At 37.6% G+C, this 23,540-nt stretch overlaps 1 protein-coding gene across 1 annotated transcript in view; it reads right to left on the minus strand.

Moving 5' to 3' along the window:
• Positions 1-322: 322 nt before the first annotated feature.
• LOC134668163 (protein couch potato) overlaps positions 323-23,540 on the minus strand; it is a 209,517-nt gene continuing 186,299 nt past the window's right edge. Inside the window, 8 exon segments of the mRNA XM_063525680.1 lie at positions 323-4,203; positions 4,661-4,865; positions 6,437-6,630; positions 7,605-7,774; positions 8,656-8,800; positions 9,812-9,874; positions 9,956-10,009; positions 13,390-13,467. Coding sequence (XP_063381750.1) covers positions 4,168-4,203; positions 4,661-4,865; positions 6,437-6,630; positions 7,605-7,774; positions 8,656-8,800; positions 9,812-9,874; positions 9,956-10,009; positions 13,390-13,467 — 945 coding nt within the window. The 3' untranslated portion in view covers positions 323-4,167.

Genomic DNA, 23,540 nt, shown 5'->3' on the forward strand with positions numbered 1-23,540 from the left:
CGTCTACAAAGCAAATTTTAAAAGCTCAACTGTCATTTATATCTAATCTGAGTTATCCTAAATTAGGTACCTACCTAAGATTTAGTACTATTCTGATTACAAGACTTTCAAGTAAAATAACAAAATATGTATTCCTTTTTAAATGTTCCAACGAATAAACGTCGTAATTTAGGTACTCAAAGGACATAATTCTTCTCATGAAAGAGCGTTAAAATGATATTGGCTCGGCTCTAGAGCGCAGGTTAAGAATTCATGAATGGTATTATATTAGGCTGCCGCCGACATGAATCCAAAGCGGGGTACCGTTGAATAAAAACTTCGATTGAGGATGAGCTCAAATTTATTTGAATTAACAATGACGTCTCCAATGCCACAATACTCCATGAAGTAAGAAAAGAAATCAATGAACATCTATAAAAGTTATAATAATTATAATTAAGCTATAGTTATCACTATTTTTACAATGTCATTATGTTTTTTTTCTTTAACCACAATAACACCTTACCATTCTGCTCTAAAAGCATTTAAATGATTCAAGTCACACAAATCTAACAATTAATTACTTAGCTATATAGTTTGTATTGTTTATTTTGCTCAATATACAAATAAGTTTCAGTGGCATCCTACTCCTGCCACCGTTAAAACAAGGACATTATAATACTGAATCTGAAGCCAAGTGTTAAAAATAATTTGGTAATTAAGCCATAATTATTACTTTAAAATAACAATAACATTTAAAATCTATAATAGCGGTAAAACCAAAACTAATCGAAACTTGCGCGCCACTACTCGGGTACTATTCTGTGAGTCACGTCGAAACACAATCTAGTCGACAACATTACTTTAACGTACGAAAACAACACTCAGTATTTGATACTCAAAACATCTATTTTGTTGCTTTATTCTATTCATATGTATCTCTTAGATTATTAGTATTTAACTAAATTTATTAGGGGCACAGAATTGATATGTTTCCGATGCACGGCGTTTGTGTGTTACCGCTTCACTTAACCTAAGTTGCAAGGCGCTGCTACCACCCCTACTCTACCCTATCACATGCGGGCCAATGTCACGCTCTCGCCCTCGCGGATGCCTAATAACGATGATCCGAATACCATCTTTTCGATTTCACAGTAAACGTTTACAAAATAACGTTGTAAGAATATTTTCGATCTTTCATTTCAAATAGTATATTCCGCAAGATTAAATAAATATATACAATATAAAAGTTTGAATTAAAATTTGTAATAGATAGTTATATAACTGAAATTGCAAGCGTTAATGTTGACAACTGAATTCGGTTAAATTTTGAATTTGGCGTGACATGTAGCCGATTGCATTATAAGTAATAAATAGTAGACAAGATACAGAATAAACGTCTCTATGAAACCGCTCTTTACTCTAATTACACATTAATATTACACGATGATATGTATCGAGTAGTCCCGCAAAAGGTGACGTAGCCGTGTCCTCAGCCACTGGACGTCTCTTACGCGCTATCTACGGTTGTTGGACGGAATCATGGCGGCGGCGGCGTCTCCTCGCGTCCACGCCACCTCCGCCGCCATCTTGTTTATAACAACTCTACACAAAATGGCGACAGGAGGCGTTGTAGACAAATCAAAACTATTGAGGTTTATTGGTGACTTGCCTTGTCGTTTAAGTTTACTATAATAATAACACCGAAAACGTCACCAGTAAACCTAAAAAATTAACAACAGAAAAGAAATAAATAACTTTTCGTTGTATTTTTAAGTCTGTTCCCGAGACCGCCGACCGCCGAAGGTATGGGAGATCACTACATTATTTATTACATAATTACTTACGAATTAGCATTAATCGAAATAAATAAGTAAACATTGACTTAGCTTAATCATTAAAACCGACAATGAATTTATTACGAATAAATATATTAAAGAATTCGAGATTTAGTGAAAGAGTGATTATTATTTTTTGACTGATCTGATAATAAATAGCCACACGATAAGTTTTTTTTATCGTCCAACCGAATTTCTCGTAAGACGCATGTCCTCGACGTTGCAAAACGTTATTGCCAGTACAGGTTTGTCTATAAAATACAAATTTGGTACGGTCTGAGGTTAGTATTAAAAATTATGTATATCCTTTATCTTTGGTCTATACGTCACGACGCTCGGTACATTGTGAAGTTACAGTCACTATAAACAACGTATAAAATTTTGCTAAGTCAAAAATTGACAAGGTTTCTATTAAATATTGACTAAGAAATTTTCATAAGAATTCACATGCGGAACCTCCGCCCGCCAAGCGCTCGCCCGGCGGGGTCGTGAATCGTCCATTTCCGTCGCGTCAACGTCAAACAAAACAATATTCCGATATCTTATTACAATAGCCTAAGCAGGGATTTTTTTTACTTTTTTTTATATAATTTTTACATGTTTACATCAGCAGAATATGTCACTAATAGGTACCTAAATAACATTAAGATTTCATTTTTGGTTTATTGCTATCTCGCACTCCCGTGCGCTCGGAGCGGGCTCCGGTGATACATTTCAGTAGGTAACTAGTATTCTGTATGCGATAGTCAACTAGCTAAAAATAAAAAATATATTAATCTTCCATTTGATTAACCCTTACCTTTCAGTAAATTTAAAATTCATTACATTGTTTCATTATTATGTATGAATAACGTTCATTAAATAGTAATGTAACTATGTAAAATTTCTACAATAAATACCCTTATCTAAATTTATGGTATCGACCTAACGATTACACAATAAAAGTAACTACTACATTTAAAATTAGATTATTACCAAAAAGCTCGTCAAAGCATGCAGATAGAGTAATTGTTTCACTAATCGGCGTCGGCGCACCCGCGCGGCGCCAACTAATATATTATTACAATTAATTAATAGGTATAATGATTACATTTAAGTTATTTAACTCTCATAAGGCCAAGGCTAAATTCTCGCAACAAGACTGAACCGACGTCGGCCGGTCGCACCGCGCCCCGCTTTACTGTTATATCCCGTTTCCCTTCAGTCCAACTCTCAAACAAGAACATGAAGTGTAAAAATATTAAAAACTTCGAAGGATAAGGGAATCGTAGGCAAGGCACATAGAAAGGAATATTTGTGTGTGACAAGTGGAGAACAGACGGGACAGGTGGGAGAGGAGCGGCGCGGGCGTGTCGGTGTCGGTGGCGACGGCGGCGCGGCGCGGCGCGGCGGCCGGCGCGGCAGCGAGTCGCACTCCACAGCAAGCGGCACCAAGGGGCGTCCCTGTCCAGTCGCGCCGAGTATACTCAATCTTTATAATTATTCCGATAACTCCATTTACAGAAAGAAGGGACCATAAGACCAACACCAGAGTGCCAGCGCTTTAACGAGTGATTGAACAATATAAAAATTACTAAGAAAGTATTAGATAAATATAATTTGAAATAGTTATGAAATTCATTTAAATACGCTAACATTATTGAGGCTAAAACAAAAGCATCGTATTTATTAAATACAACTTCTTTTTAAATCATTTAACTTGAAATATTATTTAACAAAACGTAATCTTTCTATGAAGGGCACCTTTGGTTTTTAGCTTATTCGAATGAGATTTATCCTAAAATGTTTAATTTCTGTTATTACACTATAATTATAAATCCTCTTAGATGTTTGCATCGGTCCTGCAGAAACGAATTCGCAATAAGTTGTAAATAAATCTTATGTTACACATTTAAAATAAAATATCGACAATAAATAAACAATAAAGTTTACACCAAGAACTAATCATTTAAATTAATAATTATAAACATGTTTTTATTATGAACGGTAAACAATAAAACTGGAATGTTAAAATTAATGCAATAAAATAACCCTTTGTGCTAATTTTGGTATACATTAAGACACCACACCCCTGACGCTGATTTGAAAAACAATAAGGAGATGAGAGCATTGCCGTCTACGAGTAGGCTAACAAAACCTATTATTTAACACGGAATGATGGGCTTGTGTGTTTGTCTGGTTCTGTACAGCCTACGAGAAGATGTTTTCGGTTGAATCTTGATCCTAGCAGCCGTAGTATTGACACTGGTTGTAGCAGTAGGCTCCATCTCCCGCGGTTCCGATGCGTCGAGGATCAAGATTGCGCGCCCCTCAGTTCGCTGGTTGTCAAGTGCCGAGAGCAACGAATGAGCTAATGCTGTTCGCTCTCTTCTCCGCCTTTGGCTCCCTGGTAAACGACAAAAATGGTTATTATTAAAAACAAAACAAAATAATTAGTAAATATAACTCATAGTAAATTATAGATTTTATTAAAACTAAGCAAGCATTTTGTGCGTTGTGCAAGGTGAAAAATTAGTGACGATTATATTTGAAACCCATATTATTATATGTTTGTACGTAGATAAAGTTAAACTTTAATGGACCTTTAGGTTAGCCTAAAATCAGATGTCCATTCAGTTTTATCTAAAATTCAAATTAGTGAATATTTCAATGGGTTCCAAATTATTAAAAACGCCTATATTAAGGTGCAGTTCCTTCCTGTGTGACCGTCTTACCGTAGCGATCATTACAAATTCTAATGAAGGAAAAACTAATGAACGTAAAATGGTGGTACAATGTAATAATAAAATTACGTCGAAGGTTCTGCACCCTACTAATATTGTGAACATAGTGCGCGTGCGTACTTCGTGCGCGAGAATCCAGCCGTTGTGTGCCATCTTGTGCCGCGCGTACTCAAGATGGATGGCCCCCTCAGAGCTGAGAAGCAGCGCGCCCTGCAGCCGCGCGAGCGCGGCGGCCGCGTCCGCGGGACTAGCGAAGTCGACGAAGGCCACCGGGCCGCTGCCGCCGCCAGCCGTCAGCAGCCGCAGCCGCGTGAATCCCGCGCAACTGTCACCCACTATCTTTAGAAGCGCCCGCTCACGCCACCCACCGGATTTGACAAGTGTGTGTTGTTGGTCGTGCCCGGTTATGGCTTCCACAACGTTTTTTTTTTAATTCAATCTACAGCTGGTCAATCTTGATCCGTGTGTTCGAGTGTTATATTCCGAAGGATCAAGAACCTGGCTAAGGTACATGATCCATAACAAGGTTTAAAAAAATACTGGATTCTTATGCCTTTGCCATCTAGCATACCCGATTTTGTAATTTTTCAACTTTTATAACAGACGGTACTTTCTAAAGCAACCTAATCAGATTATGTTTAAACATTCAATATCATCAACTTCATTGATCATCTTTAGCTAAAATTTTTATAATAAATAAACTGACAACATAGTGACTTCAGTGAAAGTGCAATCTAGTACATCGGAAACGAAAGTAAATGGCTTTGTGTGTGTGGTGTGCTGATAGTTATATGACTAGTCGTGATAGTGTGGAGCAATACAAGTGATATTACACTGTCATGCTCGGTGGGTGGAACGAGTGCAGGCATTAGTTCTGACCATAGGCAAAATAATAGTAAGTCGAACAAAGAGGTGCGAAATTATGTTAGCGTATTTTTTTAATCAGCATTTAAGATGGGGCTCTCTAAAGCTATATCAAATTATACGGATTAGATTGTCAAGTACTGTTGATATCACGCCAACAATATTTACCACCACATTGTACATTTTACTATTTATTTGTCTATGACTCTCACACAAATGTATTGCAAAATAATATTAGTCGTCACTGAAACGACATATCATCGCAATAGTTCGTGTCAGACAATTTACAAACAAAAAAGACCTAATTATTTTATACGTGGACGACATTGTGATTTCGGTGAAACATGCACTGTGGAAGATTACATAGACATAATTAATTATGATATATTCATATCATTATTCATCACATTTGGACTAAGTAATACTTTAATTTGAACATTAATCGTGTGTGTTCATGCACGTGACATTCACAGTAGGTAGCGATTTGGACTGGAAGATTAAAAGGTAATACTTTCTATTTATTTTAGTACTAAATATTGTAGTATGTATATATTACAGACAGTGCTATCCACGTATTCTTCCTTCAACTATTAGGAAGGAAAATAAGGAGTGTGGCGCATTTTTGTACTGTTTATATATCTGCTTTCATAATACTTCCAGTCTAAACTTTATTTTACATTCATATAGGATAGGCATCGATGGCTGTTCAGCATCTTAACAAGATTGCGGTTCAGTATTACTAACCCCCTTATTAATAAACGTTTTACTAAAGTTGACAAGCCAATAATAATCGTTTGTACCTTTCCATCATACCAAAACGACGGAAAGGGACAAACGATTATTATCGACTTGTCAACTTTAGTAAACGTTTATGAATAAAGGAGTAAGTCTTCACAATGAGGATATGCAGTGAACGTTTGCAATAAAATGCAGGAATATATATAATTTAATATATGCACAACGCCATGACGCAAGATGCTGAACATACCAAACCTTGCTCGGTCCTCTCGTATATATAAAAATAAAGCTTACCTGCTGAATATCTCCTTTAGTTCATGTTCGGAGACAAACTGTCCGAGGTTAGCGACGAACAGCGTGGAGCAGGGAGGCGCGGGGTGCGTGGGGTGCGCGGGGTGCGCGGGCGGCTGCGCGTGCGACGGCACGGCCGCGCCCGGCGAGCCCAGCGCCGGCGCCGGTAGCACGCAGGCGCCCAGCGTCAGGGGGGTCTGCCCGTTCAAATACTGACATTTAATTGAAGCTGGCGAGCGTTTCAAGGGTCAAGTACTTATTTACTCTTCCTAGTGGTTTAGGGTCGGTTGCACCAAACTGTTCGTATCATTAAAGAGTTCGCAAAATTTTTATGCATGGAAAGTTTCATAGTAAAGCACTGGGGCGCGCCGGCTGACGTTGATCAGTCTGTCAAATGTGGTTGGTGCAACTGGCCCTTATTCTAATTCTAATAACAGGAGGCGTATTCTAATTAATTACTTTCACTGACAAGTTACATCCATAGCAATTCCAGATCAAATTAATAACCTGTTATTACAATCAGAATAAGTACGCCTCCAGGTTATAAATTTGATCTGGATTTGTTATAGATATTCTCTTAATGATAGATCATATCTATAACAAATCTAAATCAAATTTATAATCTGTTATTACATTAGTCCCAGTGACACTTACTAGTAGTACAAGAACTACGCTAATACAAGAACTAGGGATAGACACCTATAAAACATTGCGTAAAACACTGTTTATAATTGTAACCATAATATGTATATACGGTTAAGACTGAAAAGACTCCCATAAGTAAACGCGATATCTCAACATAACGCTACAGAGAAAAGTATCAGCTACGCGCTACGGCGTAGCGCGACTACAAGAACCGCGTAGTGAGTGAAATCCTTAACACATTCAACACCAAGAACCCGACTGTCGGGTACACTGTTCGTAGCGACTACGCGCTACATACGGCGAACCCGTGGCTACGCGCTACGAGCGTAACCCGTAGCACTTAGTGGTAATGAATGTGTTAAATTTCACAGTTTAGAAAATCTACTAAGAATGACAAACATTGTTGTTAGTATAAAATACATAGGCATTATAAAATATTGTGTTGTCAAAAAACTACTTTGAGCCTAAGTATAAGGGCATTATAACTGACTTTTAGACATACCGAGGTCATGAAAAAGATACTTACGTGGTGTGGCCTATCGGCGGCAGCTAGTCAGAGGTAGGAGCGTACAGGCGCCATCTGCGGGTGGATGGCCGGGTGCACGAGCCCGTGCGAGAGCGTCGGCAGCTCGCCGCCGTACGCCAGCGGGTGGTGCCACAGCTCCCCGCCGCCGGGGAAGAACGGACTCGCTAAGTCTGCGCAATCGTACCACGTCACTATCCAATACAAAAACAACTCCGTAAAAAAACAATTAGCTCGAGCTGTCTCACTAACTATGGAAAATCATTATTTACAGTGTGCTCGCTCGGCCTTTGTTCTCCAAATACTTGAATCCGAAGCACCAGATTCGCGACATACATAATACGAAATCTTGAAAAAATCGACCGACTTTATATCAACCTTTGAAACATTCATGTAAATGTAATACATATTACCAGAGAGCCAGCCAAGATGACAATCGCCAAACGAAGCGAGACCTTTCGTCGAATCTGTCATCGCGATACATGGTTACTTGTTGGCGATTTTACGATATACGATATCATCTAGGCAACAGCCCCTGATCAAAAATATTGATTCGGATTAATAGTATCAAGAGAACTAAGGTTCAACATGTTTTCACGGCTTGCACAGTTGAATGTTGTTACATAAAGTATCATGAAAACATGTGGTAGTGTTAAGAAACCGACAGATCGATTGTTTGAAAGAGCTTCGCGGAGCTAGGCCTTGCGTGGTACGTGTAAGCGATCACAGATACTTGCCCATGGCGTTTGCTCGACACCCCAAAATAACTAGATAATTACTTAAACTGGATCACTAATTTTAAAGTGAAAGAAAAATACTGAATTGTAAGCTGCTGCGTATTTGTAGGTGCTGGCGGTTCACTTGTGAAGGGATTTTTAAAGTCACAATTAAAAATAATTGAGAAGGTCTCGAGTTTGCTTCAGTAATTGATAGTGTATTTCAGGGTAGGGTTATCACGAATCGCGAAACGATGAAAGAGTGGGCGGTCGAGTGAGGTCTGAAGGTGTGTGGGGTCGAGCAGCGCCGGGCGGTGTGTGCGTACTGCGGTACTTACGTCCAGTGAGTGGGTGCATCAATGCAGGGTGTGCAGCTGGCGCGGCGGTGGCAACTGCCGGCTTCGGCTTGCTGACCTTCGTGTTGCTTTTAGCGAACTCCAGCCGAATCGTTTGCGGCATGTCGGGGTCGAATCGGACGCCCTGCTGTGAACAGCCGCGAGCGGCGCGGCGCTCCGATATAATGAAGATGGAAGGCTCGGTTGCCGCGTGCTCCCTAACCGTGTGCCCTCGGCGGCGAGGACACCCATCACGGTATATCGGGAAGAGGATACTGCATTTGGATGAGGACAGCCAATTGTGTCTAATACAATCTAATTGCAATATCCCCCAGCTTACTTATATTATACTGTCTGTGAATCAATTGGACATATACACCCATTTTTTTAAAGCAATTATAAAATTAACAATTTAGTAGGACGGGACATTGGAAATGTCTAGAGATTCGCGCCTGCTGCCAGGGTGACGGAACACAGTGCTCGGGACGTGACATCAAAACCTGTCAAACCGTGACATGCATTTGCTTATTTACACGTTAAATATTGGTCACACGGCGCCGAGCGCGGCCCACTGATGGCCCGATGTGGTCTATTCGATATGTGCATGGGTTTAGCATAACTTACGATGCGGTTACTCGAGTTAGGAAAATGTTATTCCAAGTCTACAATGAGATATTATCTATAGTGCTCGTTGGCTGTGTTGAGGCATGTGATGAAAGAGGTTTAGTAACACCGTGCGTCTTACAATTTGTTTAGTATATACAACAGCAATTAAGTAGGTTTCCTAATCTTATATCTCAGTCTTTTCCAGATATATTTTTGTTGTTAGAACATCTTACTGTGTTTGAAAGCCATTCATACTTGTTATAAGGCATTGTGTGTGGTTCTTTTCTAGTGTTACTGTGTTTTCTCCTACATTGTCAGCTAGTAGGTATTTAAACATTCTTAGCTCCCGATTGTTAGGTAAAACTTTTCCATTTACTTCTTGCCTATAGTATAAAATAGCTATTGAGAAACTCAATAAGCAACTTCTAAAGTTTCTGATCGGTATAGACGGTTTACACTCGTATCGAGTACGAGAAACTTTAGAAATAACTCGGTTTATTCTTAAATATTAAATGTTGGGTACATCAAATATTATGCATGTGACGATACTAACCTGAAGGTCCTGTTTAGCTGCCTCTGCGCCGGCCCGAGTGTGGAACGTGACGAATCCGACCGGCTGCAACATACATACGCCGTAATTATAATATTCTATAGTTAGAATCAACACTAATTTATCAATAAAGATATTTCTACCCACCGATGCTGTTTTTCCATTCTTGCTTGTCACTTTTAATAGAGAACCTTCATAACCCTGCAAAAAAGAAATAAGAAATTAGTTTATAACATCATACCATTATTAACATTCCTACGCCGTGGCCCAGGCCACGTTACTCGTGCTTGGATCCATTAGCCGTTACATTACCAAATTACTTTAATGCTTTTACCAATACGTCATAGTTCCATCCTATTCAACAAAAACCCCTAAAGTGTTGAAAAATAGTAGGTTTCGGTGCCTGGTACGGGCCGAACACGCGATGCACACAAACTACGAGCCTTGGTTTAAGTTAAGGCACCTTTATGTTCGCGGTGCCATCGGTGCCAGTCGAGAATCGAGTGTAATCCCCCTTATCGGTACACTGAATCGATTCAATCCGAATATTAGGAATCGGAGCATGACATTTGATATTTACGACGCAGTAATCCGAGTCGAGATCTGCGTCGCGTGACGGTAAGCCATGTTGCTTTCCGCTTTATTTTCTCTAACAGTAAATATTTGGACGTCTTCTGGAGTTTCTCGTATCATCGATTCCTTATGAAAGTGGTTTGCGTGTACTGAGCACGTTTGATGTTCGGAGGTAATAGTGTTCCGATTTAAATGCTTTTCGTAAAATTACTTTGAGTTGAAATAGAAAATATAGAAGCACGATATGTTTAGCATGTTCACCTTGACAGTTTGGTGAGAGTACCTATTCAAAATTGTACCTGTAGGTACAATAACTCCGTAACTCCGTCATTCGTGATGGAGAAAAGGGTAGACCCTTTGGGTTTAAAGTTTGGAAAGTCATTGTATATCTATTGACGTCAATGATGTCCTGCCCTCTTCGCTCTTAGAATACACATAGTATAGAGTAACAAAGAGCCTTTGGTTTACAGAAATAATCACGCGTGCTAGTTAGGCAACTTTTAGTAAATGGCCTTTCCTGAATGTATTATACAGATACAGGGGTGATTTTATTACATATACGTATAGTGTTGAGTGTCATAGTTAAACTAATCATAGTTAAAAGTATTGAGAACATTTTTTGCCTTAATAACTTTTACATAGAGTATTAAAATACATTTTCTGTACAACTACAAAAGTAGGAAGGAATACTTATTAAAAGTCTTCTATTATTAGTAACATATAAAAACTAAAACAGCTGAAGAGACACTCGAAATAAAACCAGTGATTCCGATATTATAAGCAATTATTATTAAGTAGGTATCGTATTAAACTGAATTATGACATGTATAGTTGCTAAAATCTTTGGGCCTAGGCTGTATTACTGTAGCAGTTAGGTACTTATTATGCGTTATAGCGTATTTATAAGCATGATATATCATTGCGTAGTGTATTAAGAATATATATAAAAACTTTTTACAAAAAAAAGAAAACCGACTTCAAAAAGGATGAAATAAAATATTATCCTTTTTAAGTCTATGCGTTACCAACTGATATGTTTGAAGTCGGTGCCAAGCCAACTTTTGAAGCATACCATGATTTTGGTGCGATTCGATAAGGATGTACGTTGGATTGCCTTACACGACGACAATGAACGTACTTTTTGTAGGTACAGTCGACGTTAAAATATGTTTACCTTATTACAAAGGAGTAAGGTGCAAAAGTGTAAACATATCTTTGACGTCGACTGTACCTAAGAACACACCTCAGAACATACGATCAAACCTTCCACAGTTCGTACCATGTTTGTCGGCACGCAAGCGTGGGATTGGGACTGAAGTTATTTGCCGTCCCTTATTCAGAGGACTACATTTCAAAATATAAAACAATTCAAGGAATTTACTTTCTTGCCAAATTTCACTTAAAGCGGTTCAGTTGTTTAGCTATGAAAAGGCGACAAAGAGGCAGACAGAATTACTTACATATTTATAATAGTTATTAGTACAGTTCTAATGGGATTTATAGTCATAAAGCTGATTAAGTATTTTTGACGGGTATTGTTACTACTTGGCTTGGCACCGACTTCAAACATATCAGTTGGTAACGCATAGACTTAAAAAGGATAATATTTTATTTCATCCTTTTTGAAGTCGGTTTTCTTTTTTTTGTAAAAAGTTTTTATTTTTCCATTTTTAGTTTTAACGCATTGTTAAGAGCGCGACGCATGAATGAAAAACAACATCATGATTAACACTAAATTCGTGTACCTACTTTAATAAATAGGTATGTAATCAGGAATTTTCTCGAGTCCGACTGGGAAATTATAATTCCTGTCACTACACTAAATCCATCCTCCGCCCCGCCACTGACCCAATCCCTCAACCCCCCGGATCACTCTACCTCACAGCGCATCAACCCCTGATCCATGTACCCCTCGGCCCTGAACCAGCAGCCCTTCAACCACCATTACCCGACTCCTTAACTCCTAACCCTAACCCCCGATCAGTAGCCTTACCAGCTTACCAAGAGTTTGACATCGATTTATTCGCTAGCGCGTGTAGCGTAGCTTTCTTTGCATCTCGCTCGTACTCGCATATTAGTGCGAGCGAGATGCAAAAAAAGTAAGTTTCGAAGACATTAGCGTCGCTAACTTAGCGAATATGTCAATGTCAAACTCGTGGTAAGGCTACACTTGCACTACATCAAATTGGCGGTGTTCGAAAGCAAATGTTAGAAAACACCGAAATCACTTTACACGTGCCTTTAAAAACTGAGGAGTTCCCTCAATTCCTCATGGATCCCATCATCAGAACAGAACCAAAAATAATACGTAAACACCTTAGAGGCAACTCCTTCCAAACAAAAAAAGAATTACTCAAATCGGATCACAGGTGCCGGAGTAATCGCTCAACATACTACATTTAAAAAATCATCATCATTATCATCAAAACAATCATCATCATCAGGTCTACTTCATCAAAGTGGTGGTTTTCGGAAGAAAATGCTCGAGTTGCTTATGAAAACACCCAAATCACCATGCATGTGCCTTTAAAAATTGAGGAGTTCCCTCAATTCCTCATGGATCCCATCATCAGAACAGAACCAAATTAAAATGGGACCAACTCGGAGGTAGCTCCTTTCAAACAAAAAAAGAATTACTCAAATCGGACTACGGATGTCGGAGTAATCGGTGAACGTACATAGAAAAAAAAAAAATAGCCACAACCGAATACAGAACCTCCTCCTTCTATGAAATGGAAGTCGGTTAAAAATATGATACGGTGCAGCGTGTCTATTTCGACTGCGGGATAATTTCAACTAATCGAAATATCTTCCATGTTTTACATTATTACCTAGAGTGACATATATGTCCAGATAGCGAAAAAGATGTGTTGTGTGTGGTGTGAGACTCTAGTTAATGATGTAAAATATGGAAGATATTTTGATTAGTTGAAATTACCCCGCAGCCAAATTGCCCCGTTGCACCTTAAATGTTTAGTGGAATAAGGCCACAGATATGAATCACTCACCTCATATGCTCGAAATAGTAAATAAAGCTCGCGTGGTTTTGCATCCATGGGTAACCCGCTGACAAATAGCGTCCGCACCTGTAACAAATAACATAACCTTATTTATTTTAAATGTTTTACAATATGCACCAAGAGAGATTAGATTGCAATTCTATTTAATGGGAGTTATATGGCGGCATTTTTTGGACTCGTCAATTTCTAAACTAAAATAACGTTTCCCTTTATAACTTCGTTATATTTGATGTCATTTCCAAGTAGGCATTTTCCCACCTCAAACAAAAAAGAAAAGAACATTATTCACCGCAAACACAAAAGAAGCGTAGAAATGTTTCTATTCAACCGCTCCTTCTCGATTCTTTCATCGGCTTTGTAAACGGTGCAACGCATTAATTCGGCGGGTCCATTTAATGAAATAAAACAGAGGTCGTAATGGCGGCGCGATTTGGCGCGCGCGGGAAATGGAGATTAATTGCAGGCAACACCGGCCGCCGCCCGCGCCGGCGCCATCTTGTTGCGCACTTTATTTATGCATCTAACATTCTAAGGGCTCATTTAGATTTAGACGATGCGAGAACTCGCATATGAGTTTTATTACATTGCGGTTTTTGATCGGTCGGTTGAATTGGACGTAATCAACAGTCCGCAATGTAACTATAATTGAAGGGATGTTTACACAAACAACATACAATTGACACTTGACACTTTTTTCAGAACATTGTTAATCGTTTCAGGTGTCAACCAGTGTAGTCAGTTATGTGGTTTTTGTAAACATCCCTTCAATTGCATGCGAGTTCCCGCGCCGTCTAAAACAACCTTCTCTATAATACACAAATGGTAGCCAAAGAAACGGAACACTTTAAGCCCTCCTTTAAGCAGTGCCTAATAGGCAGATCGCAACCTCCATTAAAAAAAACAGCCATTCCTTTGTATACTTTAGATAAGAATAAAACTTTAAATCAAATTACAAAACGGAGTAAAATTTTGACATATTTTAACAGCAATTCGAAAATTCTCTACGAGGCAACCGAGGGAAACAAACGTTATTTGAAGTTCATCCTTGAACGTGAAATCTTCTGGCCAGAGCAGAAGCGGTTCTCGCAATATATATTTTTATCGCATCCGACCCTCGACCAGTAGCAGAATGTCAGACCTTAATGTCGGCTATTTTCCGGTCGACTGCATGGGAATGCCCCGGTTCGCCGATACGCGATATTTTTACGCGAATCTTTAATACAAAGTTACCATTATACTCGTACGATTGTAGATACTCAGCGCAAAGAAACTTGATACTCGCTTTGATATCACATTCAGCCGGGCTTAGTTTGAAGTTAAAATATTTCGATATTTAAACTCCTTTTACGTTCGTCATTTTCCAAGCGAATGCGCTCTGTCCCCGATGGAAAATATTTCACTTTGACAACGAATAAGCATAACCGGTTTAGCTAGGGGCTCGGCCTGGATTTGGACAAATATTGAAATAGCCTAGGGTGAAAGAAAGCACTTCATATAAAAGATAAACAGTCCTGTAAAAGGTTAATAAATGGAATGCTCGTTCTTTTACTTTGCGATCATACTATTTACTCTAGAGAATACTGTTACGGCATGCCATTTAATCACTTAGAAGGGACCGTAAAAGAGTTATATTGCTATTTGAATTAAGGAATATTTATCCTAGAACACAATTTCATCGCACCGTCGCCTCTCATAAAAGTGTTCATCGCCTAGGTCTCACGGCGGACGACCTGATTCATGTCGGACCACACCTACGCGAGTGAAATATCTATCACATAAGGACGTCAAATACTCGCTCAGGCAACATATTTCACCCAGCGGCGGGGGCGTCCGGTCAGTTTGAAAATGCCCCTCTGTGTCGACCATTTTACACTCGGTTGCCTCCGAATCCCTCCGCTCCACTATTGAGTTATGCTTCATACTCGTGTGTGGCAAAAACAGGGAAAACATCGAAAACATTGTTAGTTTTGATATTGGAAAATATTAAATCTCTTACCTACAAATACTATACAGGGTGCTTCCTGTAACAGGAGCAATAAATTAAACTAAATGCTGTACTCCTCAAACTGACCAACATTTGTTCAGCATTTTTTTTAAATTATGAATCCTTTAGACTTTCTCTTTTTCATACAAAATAAATATTGCCTTCAATGTACGCTGACATCAGTGTGTTTGACGTTACTTGTCACGCTTTTAACATAACAAAGCAATACATTGTGTCTTAGAATAAACTTTAAAGTGTAATAAAAATCAAACCATAAGTTATTTTCAAAAGTTGCTGAACAAATGTTGGTCAGTATGAGGAGTAGAGCCTACAGTTTAATTTATTGTTCCTGTTACAGAAAACACACTGTATATATATATATATATATATGTATACATGATCCTGTCGTGGTTAAATTTAAAACCTAACTTCGTGTTAATTTTGCTACTTGCGAATGTATTTCTTCATAGAATACACATACCTACGCATGTAGTAGTACGACATGAGTTTCACGGCCTTGTTTCCTTAAGCGAAACATACTTAAACGTGGTCTTTGACGGAACACTAGTCTGATAACATTCACGGGTGACAGTAATATGGCAGGAAGGCAGATTGTATTGTGAACCACGCTGCGATAGCTTAGTCTGCGGTTATCTCCTCCATAATACCCGCAATCAGTGTTGGCCAACCATATTTCAACAAGTTTTTGATAGATGATCATACGATTTAAAATTCAGATTAAACTATGTTGAGGTATTCTTAGGCAACAGATTAATAATTATGGGCATGTTCACTTAAAAGTATACCACTTACATACTTTTTTCGAAAATCCATCAACTTTTGGGTTATTTCTACTTAGAATCACTAGGACTATCGATTTAAAAATAAAAAAATTGTGTCCCTAAAAGTTTTCAGTTTTGTGACTCATTTTCACAAAAGTAAGTACATTTTGTATGAACCGTCAAAAAACTGACACCCAAACTTTGTATGAAAAGCTGGGGTCACGTTTTTCCTTCGTATCTTTCAATAGTACTCGTGATTTTGAGGCTTTTAACTCGTAGTAATAAATGTCTTAGTAAATGGTACCATTTATTCTGAAAACCCCCTTATATTAGAAAACATGTAGGTACCTAGTTTACAGTTCAGTTTACAGCACTTAACTGCCTCTGTGTCAATTAACAAGCACTCCCAGCAGCAAAAGTTGTTATGACTATGTCGCAACAAATATCGCGCCGAAATGCAATATATTTTTATTTTCTGTGTGCTCCATATTGGCTGCTAAAAAAAAAAACCAAAGTGAGATGAGCCGGGCGCAATCGGGTGACAATTGCATACAGCCGTATGTGAATCAGCTTTCGAAATCACGCCGAGTAATGGGAGCAGTGCAAACCGATGCTTCGGCAGTTGCAGTGAAATAAAACCATTTGAACACAAAGGAAAACACGATGAAGGTCTGTTATGAAGCAATACATTGAATATTTTCCATGAAATCTGAAATAGTTTTTTTAATACAGTTGCTCAAAAAGTGCTACTTTACGTAGCTGTTTAGCGTGCGGAAAGTTGGTTATCTCGAACTAGTGCTTTTTACTTTTCCAATTTTTTTAAATTTATACTTGTTCCAATTCACGACTACTTATTGATGAGTGTTAATATTAGTTTCCTTTAAACGTCGTAATCAGCATAAAAACCTACCGTTAATGTAAGAATACGAAAAATATTACATATTTCATATTTAATTACTTACCTCTTCATCATTATAACACGTTTAATTTTTAATATTCAATATTGAAAATTCCGTTCTTAATAAGTTGACTGAATGGAACGGAATAGCTGTCAAACGCCCATAGATATAATATACTTAAAGACGACGTCTAACCGAGCTGTCACTGTTACCACTTTTGTTTAGTGTACGATTAACAATGTTTTTCTTATTTTTTCGCAACTGTATTAAAAAACGTCGTTCGATACACGTGCGGAAATGTCATTCTTCACTCGTCCCGAGTCTTGCCACTCGCCTGCGGCTCGTGGCAAGATATCTCGGTACTCGTGAAGTAATGACATACCTTCCGCACTAGCATCGAAATGTACTATAGTAGTAGCCTTATAATAATAAATTATGACATTTACTAAATAAAAGCAACTGACAGAAACCTGCTAAATTTGAAGATTTTAACCTTTTTTTTTGCAAGAAATATTTAATTAGTAGGCTTTAAGGACATAACCAAACAGAGACGCCTTATCTATAATTTACTGTACATGGCCGATTTTTGCGGGGGAGGGGCACGTCAAATGTATACGTAACGTAAAAATAGCCATGTCAGATAAACGTCAGTCCGTACAATGTGTATGACCATTGGCCGCCTATTTTCGACAGAGGGGAACGCCTGTTAATGGCTACTCAGTTAAGTTAGTAGGTAATGCTATACCTATTACTTACTAAAATCACCCTGATAATGTTGCTTATATAAAAAGGCAAATATGCCTCTCTTGACAGTAAGCGTCAAGAAGTAGTACTGAAGATTATACTTAGCTGTATTTTTTTTAAATGGACATGCATTTTACTTTCCTCTTATTCGACATGAAGCTAGAATAGAGTGTTTAACTCGGCTGTAAGGCACAATTTCAGTCTCAGACTATAGGTCCTCTCACTGCGTTCGAGCGCCAAACCTCGACAGAAATGGGTGTCTTTCATCCCTTGGTTAACCATCTACGATTGTCTACCTCCAGCTACTGTATTAGATAATTATTCTGTTTAGCTTTGTCACATGCATATTATCTAGGTGTATATGCTTGGCTATATGCATGTTTTAGACCAACAGACGAGATACAGTTTCTGGTAGCAACAGGTAAGCTAGCACGGCACTAAACAAAGACGAGCATTGTTAGATGTTGGCGCATGAATGTAAATTTAATGAGCGAATGTTGGGTCAGGCGCAATGAGCTCTATTATCTAAGCTAATTGCTAATATATGGTAGATGAATATTTGAAACAGGAGTTAGATTTTGTTTATTATTGTCCCCTTAAGTATGTTTAATATTATCTTCACAAATACTTACGTAGCGTCACTAGAATTAATGTAATAAAGTCAAATGTTGACTTGATTTTTTGACACTTACCGCAAGTTGATTCATCAAGACTTTTATGCGATATATTTTGCGAAATTTAGCAATTGTTTGTTGATATCACCGCCATTGATAAAAATAGCCGATGACGATGACGCCAAATTATGCGTTTTACGATTATTTATTAGATACGACTAGATATCGTAGTATTAGTTTCTACTTGTTACCATAATATAGCTTAAAATACTACAGTATTTCTGTACAGGAACCAAACCTTTAATATTAAAAATAAAATAGTGATAAAGGTGTGTTCACACTGTTCGTACGATCGATCGCACAGCTCGCATCCGAAGCGAGCGGAGCGGAAACCCCGGGGCGGCGCACGGGAATTTATCATGCGCCCAGTATTTACGTGCCCCAGCAAGGTTTAATATGTACCATCGGCCCGTGAAAATGTTTAGTACACTTCGATATGACAGAGCTTTCAAATAAACATATTATGGCGGCGAGTAGTGTACTGTGCAACGGCACGGTAAAGGGTTAAATAGAATAGAATGACTGAATTTGTTCAGGGTTAAAATAACTGCGGTGTGAAATTCTCAAAAACAATAGGAATCGAGGGTCAAAATCGCCTTACTACCTTGATTATTTACAAAGTGTCACTTAAAAACGATTTGAAAATGAAATGTCACGCCCCAACAGAGAAGGTTAATCGAATTGGGTTCGTCACATGTCTATAAGCGGACACGACATGTTATTTCCATTTGTGAAAAGGGCAATAATGGAAATTTACAACTTTGGAAATAATGTTACTGTTTAACGTTTTGTAACAAGCAATTGTATATCTGTTTGAAGTTAGTACACTTATTAAAAAATAGGAAAAGTTTCTCAATGTTATAGCATTTGGTTTCGCGATATTTTGGTACTTACCTTATTTCCTTTAACAATTTATACATATTTATTCGGTTCTCTATAACCCCGATAAATCTGAAAATTCCGAGAAATGGATTTAATAGAGGACTCGTGATATAAGCAGACTAATAAAATGTAATAAAACTAGTTTTATGATCAAAAATACACCGTTACTTATATATAATTCTTACTGCCAATTTTGCTTTATTGTACAGCAGCAGAAGTTGCTAAGCGGGTGAGGTGTTCAAAATGATCTTGACGCGACGTTATTGTTAAAAGAATAAGAGTGTGTCATTTTGAACACCTTTGAAATGAACGTGTGTTTCGATATATTTGGCTACGTGTGCCATCACCAAACGTCGGACTATAGGGGGCAGTTTGAGGGCAAGGTAAGGTTTACAAAAAAATCTTAACTTACGAGGATTATAATGTACCTAGTATTTGTAACATAGTTAATTAAATTAGTTACCCGTTATCATTTTATTCATCTTTAATGTGTAAATACTCTTTGAAGTGATGACTGATAGCACACTGAAGTGGCCACTTAAAAAACAAATAAATAGCTGACATGCGTCATTATGACTGTTGTTCATACTTATATTTGTTGGTAGAGTGCCGTCTAATCAATAGAAAGATTTGCTTTATTTGTTATATTATAATTACTAGGTACCAAATACTAAGTACAAATACTCGAAAGTGAATTGATTGATTTGCGAACCTTACCAATCATTCTGACATGCCACGAAAATGCCCGCTGGAGTCCGACGTATGGCCATCACTATCTATTTGATTCTGCCTAATTACTAAACAATGTTATTTTAATAAAAATATGTTTAGGTAACATACAAAATGTTTCATCACTTGACTTACCTACTAGAATAGATGTTGGTTATTAATGTTAATAATAATTCAATTTTTTTCGAATGTCAAATTGGAGGCCACACTCACAATTTCCTTGTTTTCAATTGGGTTGTTTTCACCATATTATTGAGAGACCTCATTTCAATAGCTAAGGTAAATTTACGAACAAAACCTTTATTATTTTTATACGAAGTATACAAATTGTTACGGTCCATCGCACCCTAAATAGAATAAAACATTCATTGTTTAAGAAACGGAAAGATTGAACCTTTATAAGCCTCCAATACGGCGGTGAGCGGAGACACAACGATAGAGATATTTTCTAATTTTTCGCTCGACTCGCACCGACCGAAGATTGGCAGTTAGGGGAATAGACAACCAAAACGTAAATAGGCTGGAAACTTGAAGAGGGTTGTTTATGTATGCAAAAATAGTCAATCACATTAAGTAGGTCAGTCTTATGTTATACAGGCAACAAGTAATAACAAATATTAACGTAAATAAATAAATGCAATCAGAAAAAAAACTATTAAATTTTAAATAAATACTTTAATAACAGCGCCTCGTGAATATTACATCAAATCTAGGGGGCACTTGCACCATTTACTAACCAAAGTCAAAGTCAAAGATACTTTATTCATGTAGGCCTAGCAACAAGCACTCATGAACGTTTTACATATAATTATATTATCTTAAGCTAATTATCAGAGCAATTTATTGATGTTAATATTATTCCATAATAATATTGGTTTATTAGGTATACAGATCAAATTAAATACTAAGAATTTCACAAAAGCTGGGGTTAACCGGTCAAACCTGAAGTTACCAGTACAATTTGACTCTGGGTTAATGGATTAACCGGTTAACCCTGGTTTAGTGCAAGTGACGCTAGCATTTATGCTAGCGTCAATAGCTAAATATCCACAATAATCTAAAAGAAATCAAGACAATAGCGCCAGCAAAATCCCTTTCAAAACGATATCAAAGTAAAATAAAACAATATAAAATCACGGAACAGAAAACATAGAAAGAGTTCCAGCAGGCAATATTGTCGACCACCTGCTCCGTCGAGATAGGGATCATAATGTTAATTTAATTAAAGGACTAATCTAAATTGCAGACGACCCGACACCCCGGCCGCTATTAAAAGGATATTTCGTTCGCCATGAAGTTAGGGAAACTTGGCGACTATAAATACATCTTGGGAAACAAGCAGAGGGGTGGGCGTTAAGTGCAAAAATGTAACTTTTACACGCTAAATAGGTTTTGTAAATATTGTTGTGCTCTTTAAGCAATTGTTGATTTTAAACGACGTGCAAAATAGTAATGGTGTTGTAATAAGAACTCCCTCGTTAACTATTAAGTTCTTAATAATGTCACGAAATACTACCAAAATACACTGTCATAAAATATGAAGCACCTACCTCAAGATATATTATAGTAATAATTCTGTCCTAGAATTTCAACATGAGACCTCAAATCGAGGTACATGTAACTAAGGACAAACCTAATTAAATTAAGACGTAGAAAATAAATTAAAGCGTTATTTTGTTAAAGGAATTATCTAATCAATTTCCAATTTTTATACAGAATAATAATTCAATATTTTAATTCAGCGTAATTAAATCTTATTGCCATTAAATTTTATTCATAATAAATTATTTATGATAGACTATTATTCGAAACCGAACTGAAACATAGCTTTGGGTGTTGTTGAACACTGTTCGTCTTCTTATAGATAGGTACCTACCTATACCTACCTAGTATTTCCCATTATATCTTTCTATTGCCTATTATACCTATAAGTGTTTAGAGGCTTCGTGCTCAAATAACCAATATAAATCAGACATCGTTAAATAAAAATAAAACTTTTTTGAAGGAATTTGTCGGAAGTTTTTAAAAGGGGTTCGAATTTCGCAATAAGGAAGAATAAGTTTTGTCATGATAAATGTTGCGCGCGCTCTCGGCCCGTCGACAGACGGAAAACAATCCATTATCTTATAGCCAATTCTTTGCAATTATCGTTTCGGTCGCCTGTTATAGACTCAGTCGTTAAAATTAATAAAACTGTGCAAGAAAGTACGAGTAAGACAGCCGATGTAAACACCAAAGGAATCATAAATAAGTTTTTTCTAAAGCCGACAACTAACTAACAGTCCGCCGGACGATATCCGCCGGTCAGTTGTTCGGAATTGTCAAATTTTTGTTCTAACTGACAGGCCGATATCGTCCGGTGGCATAATAGCCGACATAATAGCCGATTACAAAAAAAAGTTATTGCAACGTTTTTGGAAATTCAATCCCTAAGGGGGCTAAAAAGGGGATGAAAATTCGTCTTGGGGTGTAAATTTAATTTTAAGCTAGGAACTTTAACTTTTTGAAAAAAAAGGTAATAAATTAAAAAACATGAAAACTAATTCAAGCATTTTTGAAAATCATCCCCCAAGGTGGTGAGAAAGGGGTTGAAATCTTGTATGGAGATCAGATATTTTGTGAGTGCGGAATGCGGAACTTGAATCTTTGTATAAGGGCATAGGTACATTAGGTACCTATTATGAGAATACAGGAAAAGTAATTTCAGCAACCAACATCAAAATCCACTTGACTTAAAACTTCATACAACTTGCAAAAAAAGAAAAGTACTTAATTTCAACATTGCTTGGATATGAAAATTATAGGTACTAAAGATGTAAAATGTTGAAGATAAGATTCCACGCGGACGATGTCGCGGGCAACAGCTAGTAATATATAAAGCTATTTGCTCCTGTCATGTTAGATCTATCATATGGGCCAATGAAAGAACAATCCCATCAACGCTTCATCATTAGGTAAAGAGCATTAGTACAAATCAATAGTTTGCAGCCAGTCGATATCAATTTAAACGGAGTACTCGGCAACAGCGATGGCGGCGGGCCCGCCCGAATTATGTTCAATGGGTAATTAATTGAGCCTATTCACGCCGATAACAATGAACGTCATATCTCGATCATTAATGCGAGTCGCGTTTTTGGATCGGGTGTTTGCAGATTTAATGCACTGTAGTAACAGTGTACTTAACACTAAAATACAATAACGTAAACGTATTAGTACTCGACATGCTAATGCCCAATAAATGACACCTTGCTGTCACCTCTATTGACAATGAGTTAAGATGACATGTACTGGAACCGCGTCGAGCACCATTTACCTTACATGGCTAAGCCGTGGTTTAATAAGACTATCTCGGGAGAAAAATAGACAACGACATTCTGAACTAAGAGAATGATAGTGTCTCACAGTTATCACAATTTTTAAGTAAGTAAGCACAAAAACAGTTGAA

The sequence above is a fragment of the Cydia fagiglandana genome, chromosome 10 (genome assembly GCF_963556715.1).
Source record: "Cydia fagiglandana chromosome 10, ilCydFagi1.1, whole genome shotgun sequence".
Lineage (NCBI taxonomy): Eukaryota > Metazoa > Arthropoda > Insecta > Lepidoptera > Tortricidae > Cydia > Cydia fagiglandana.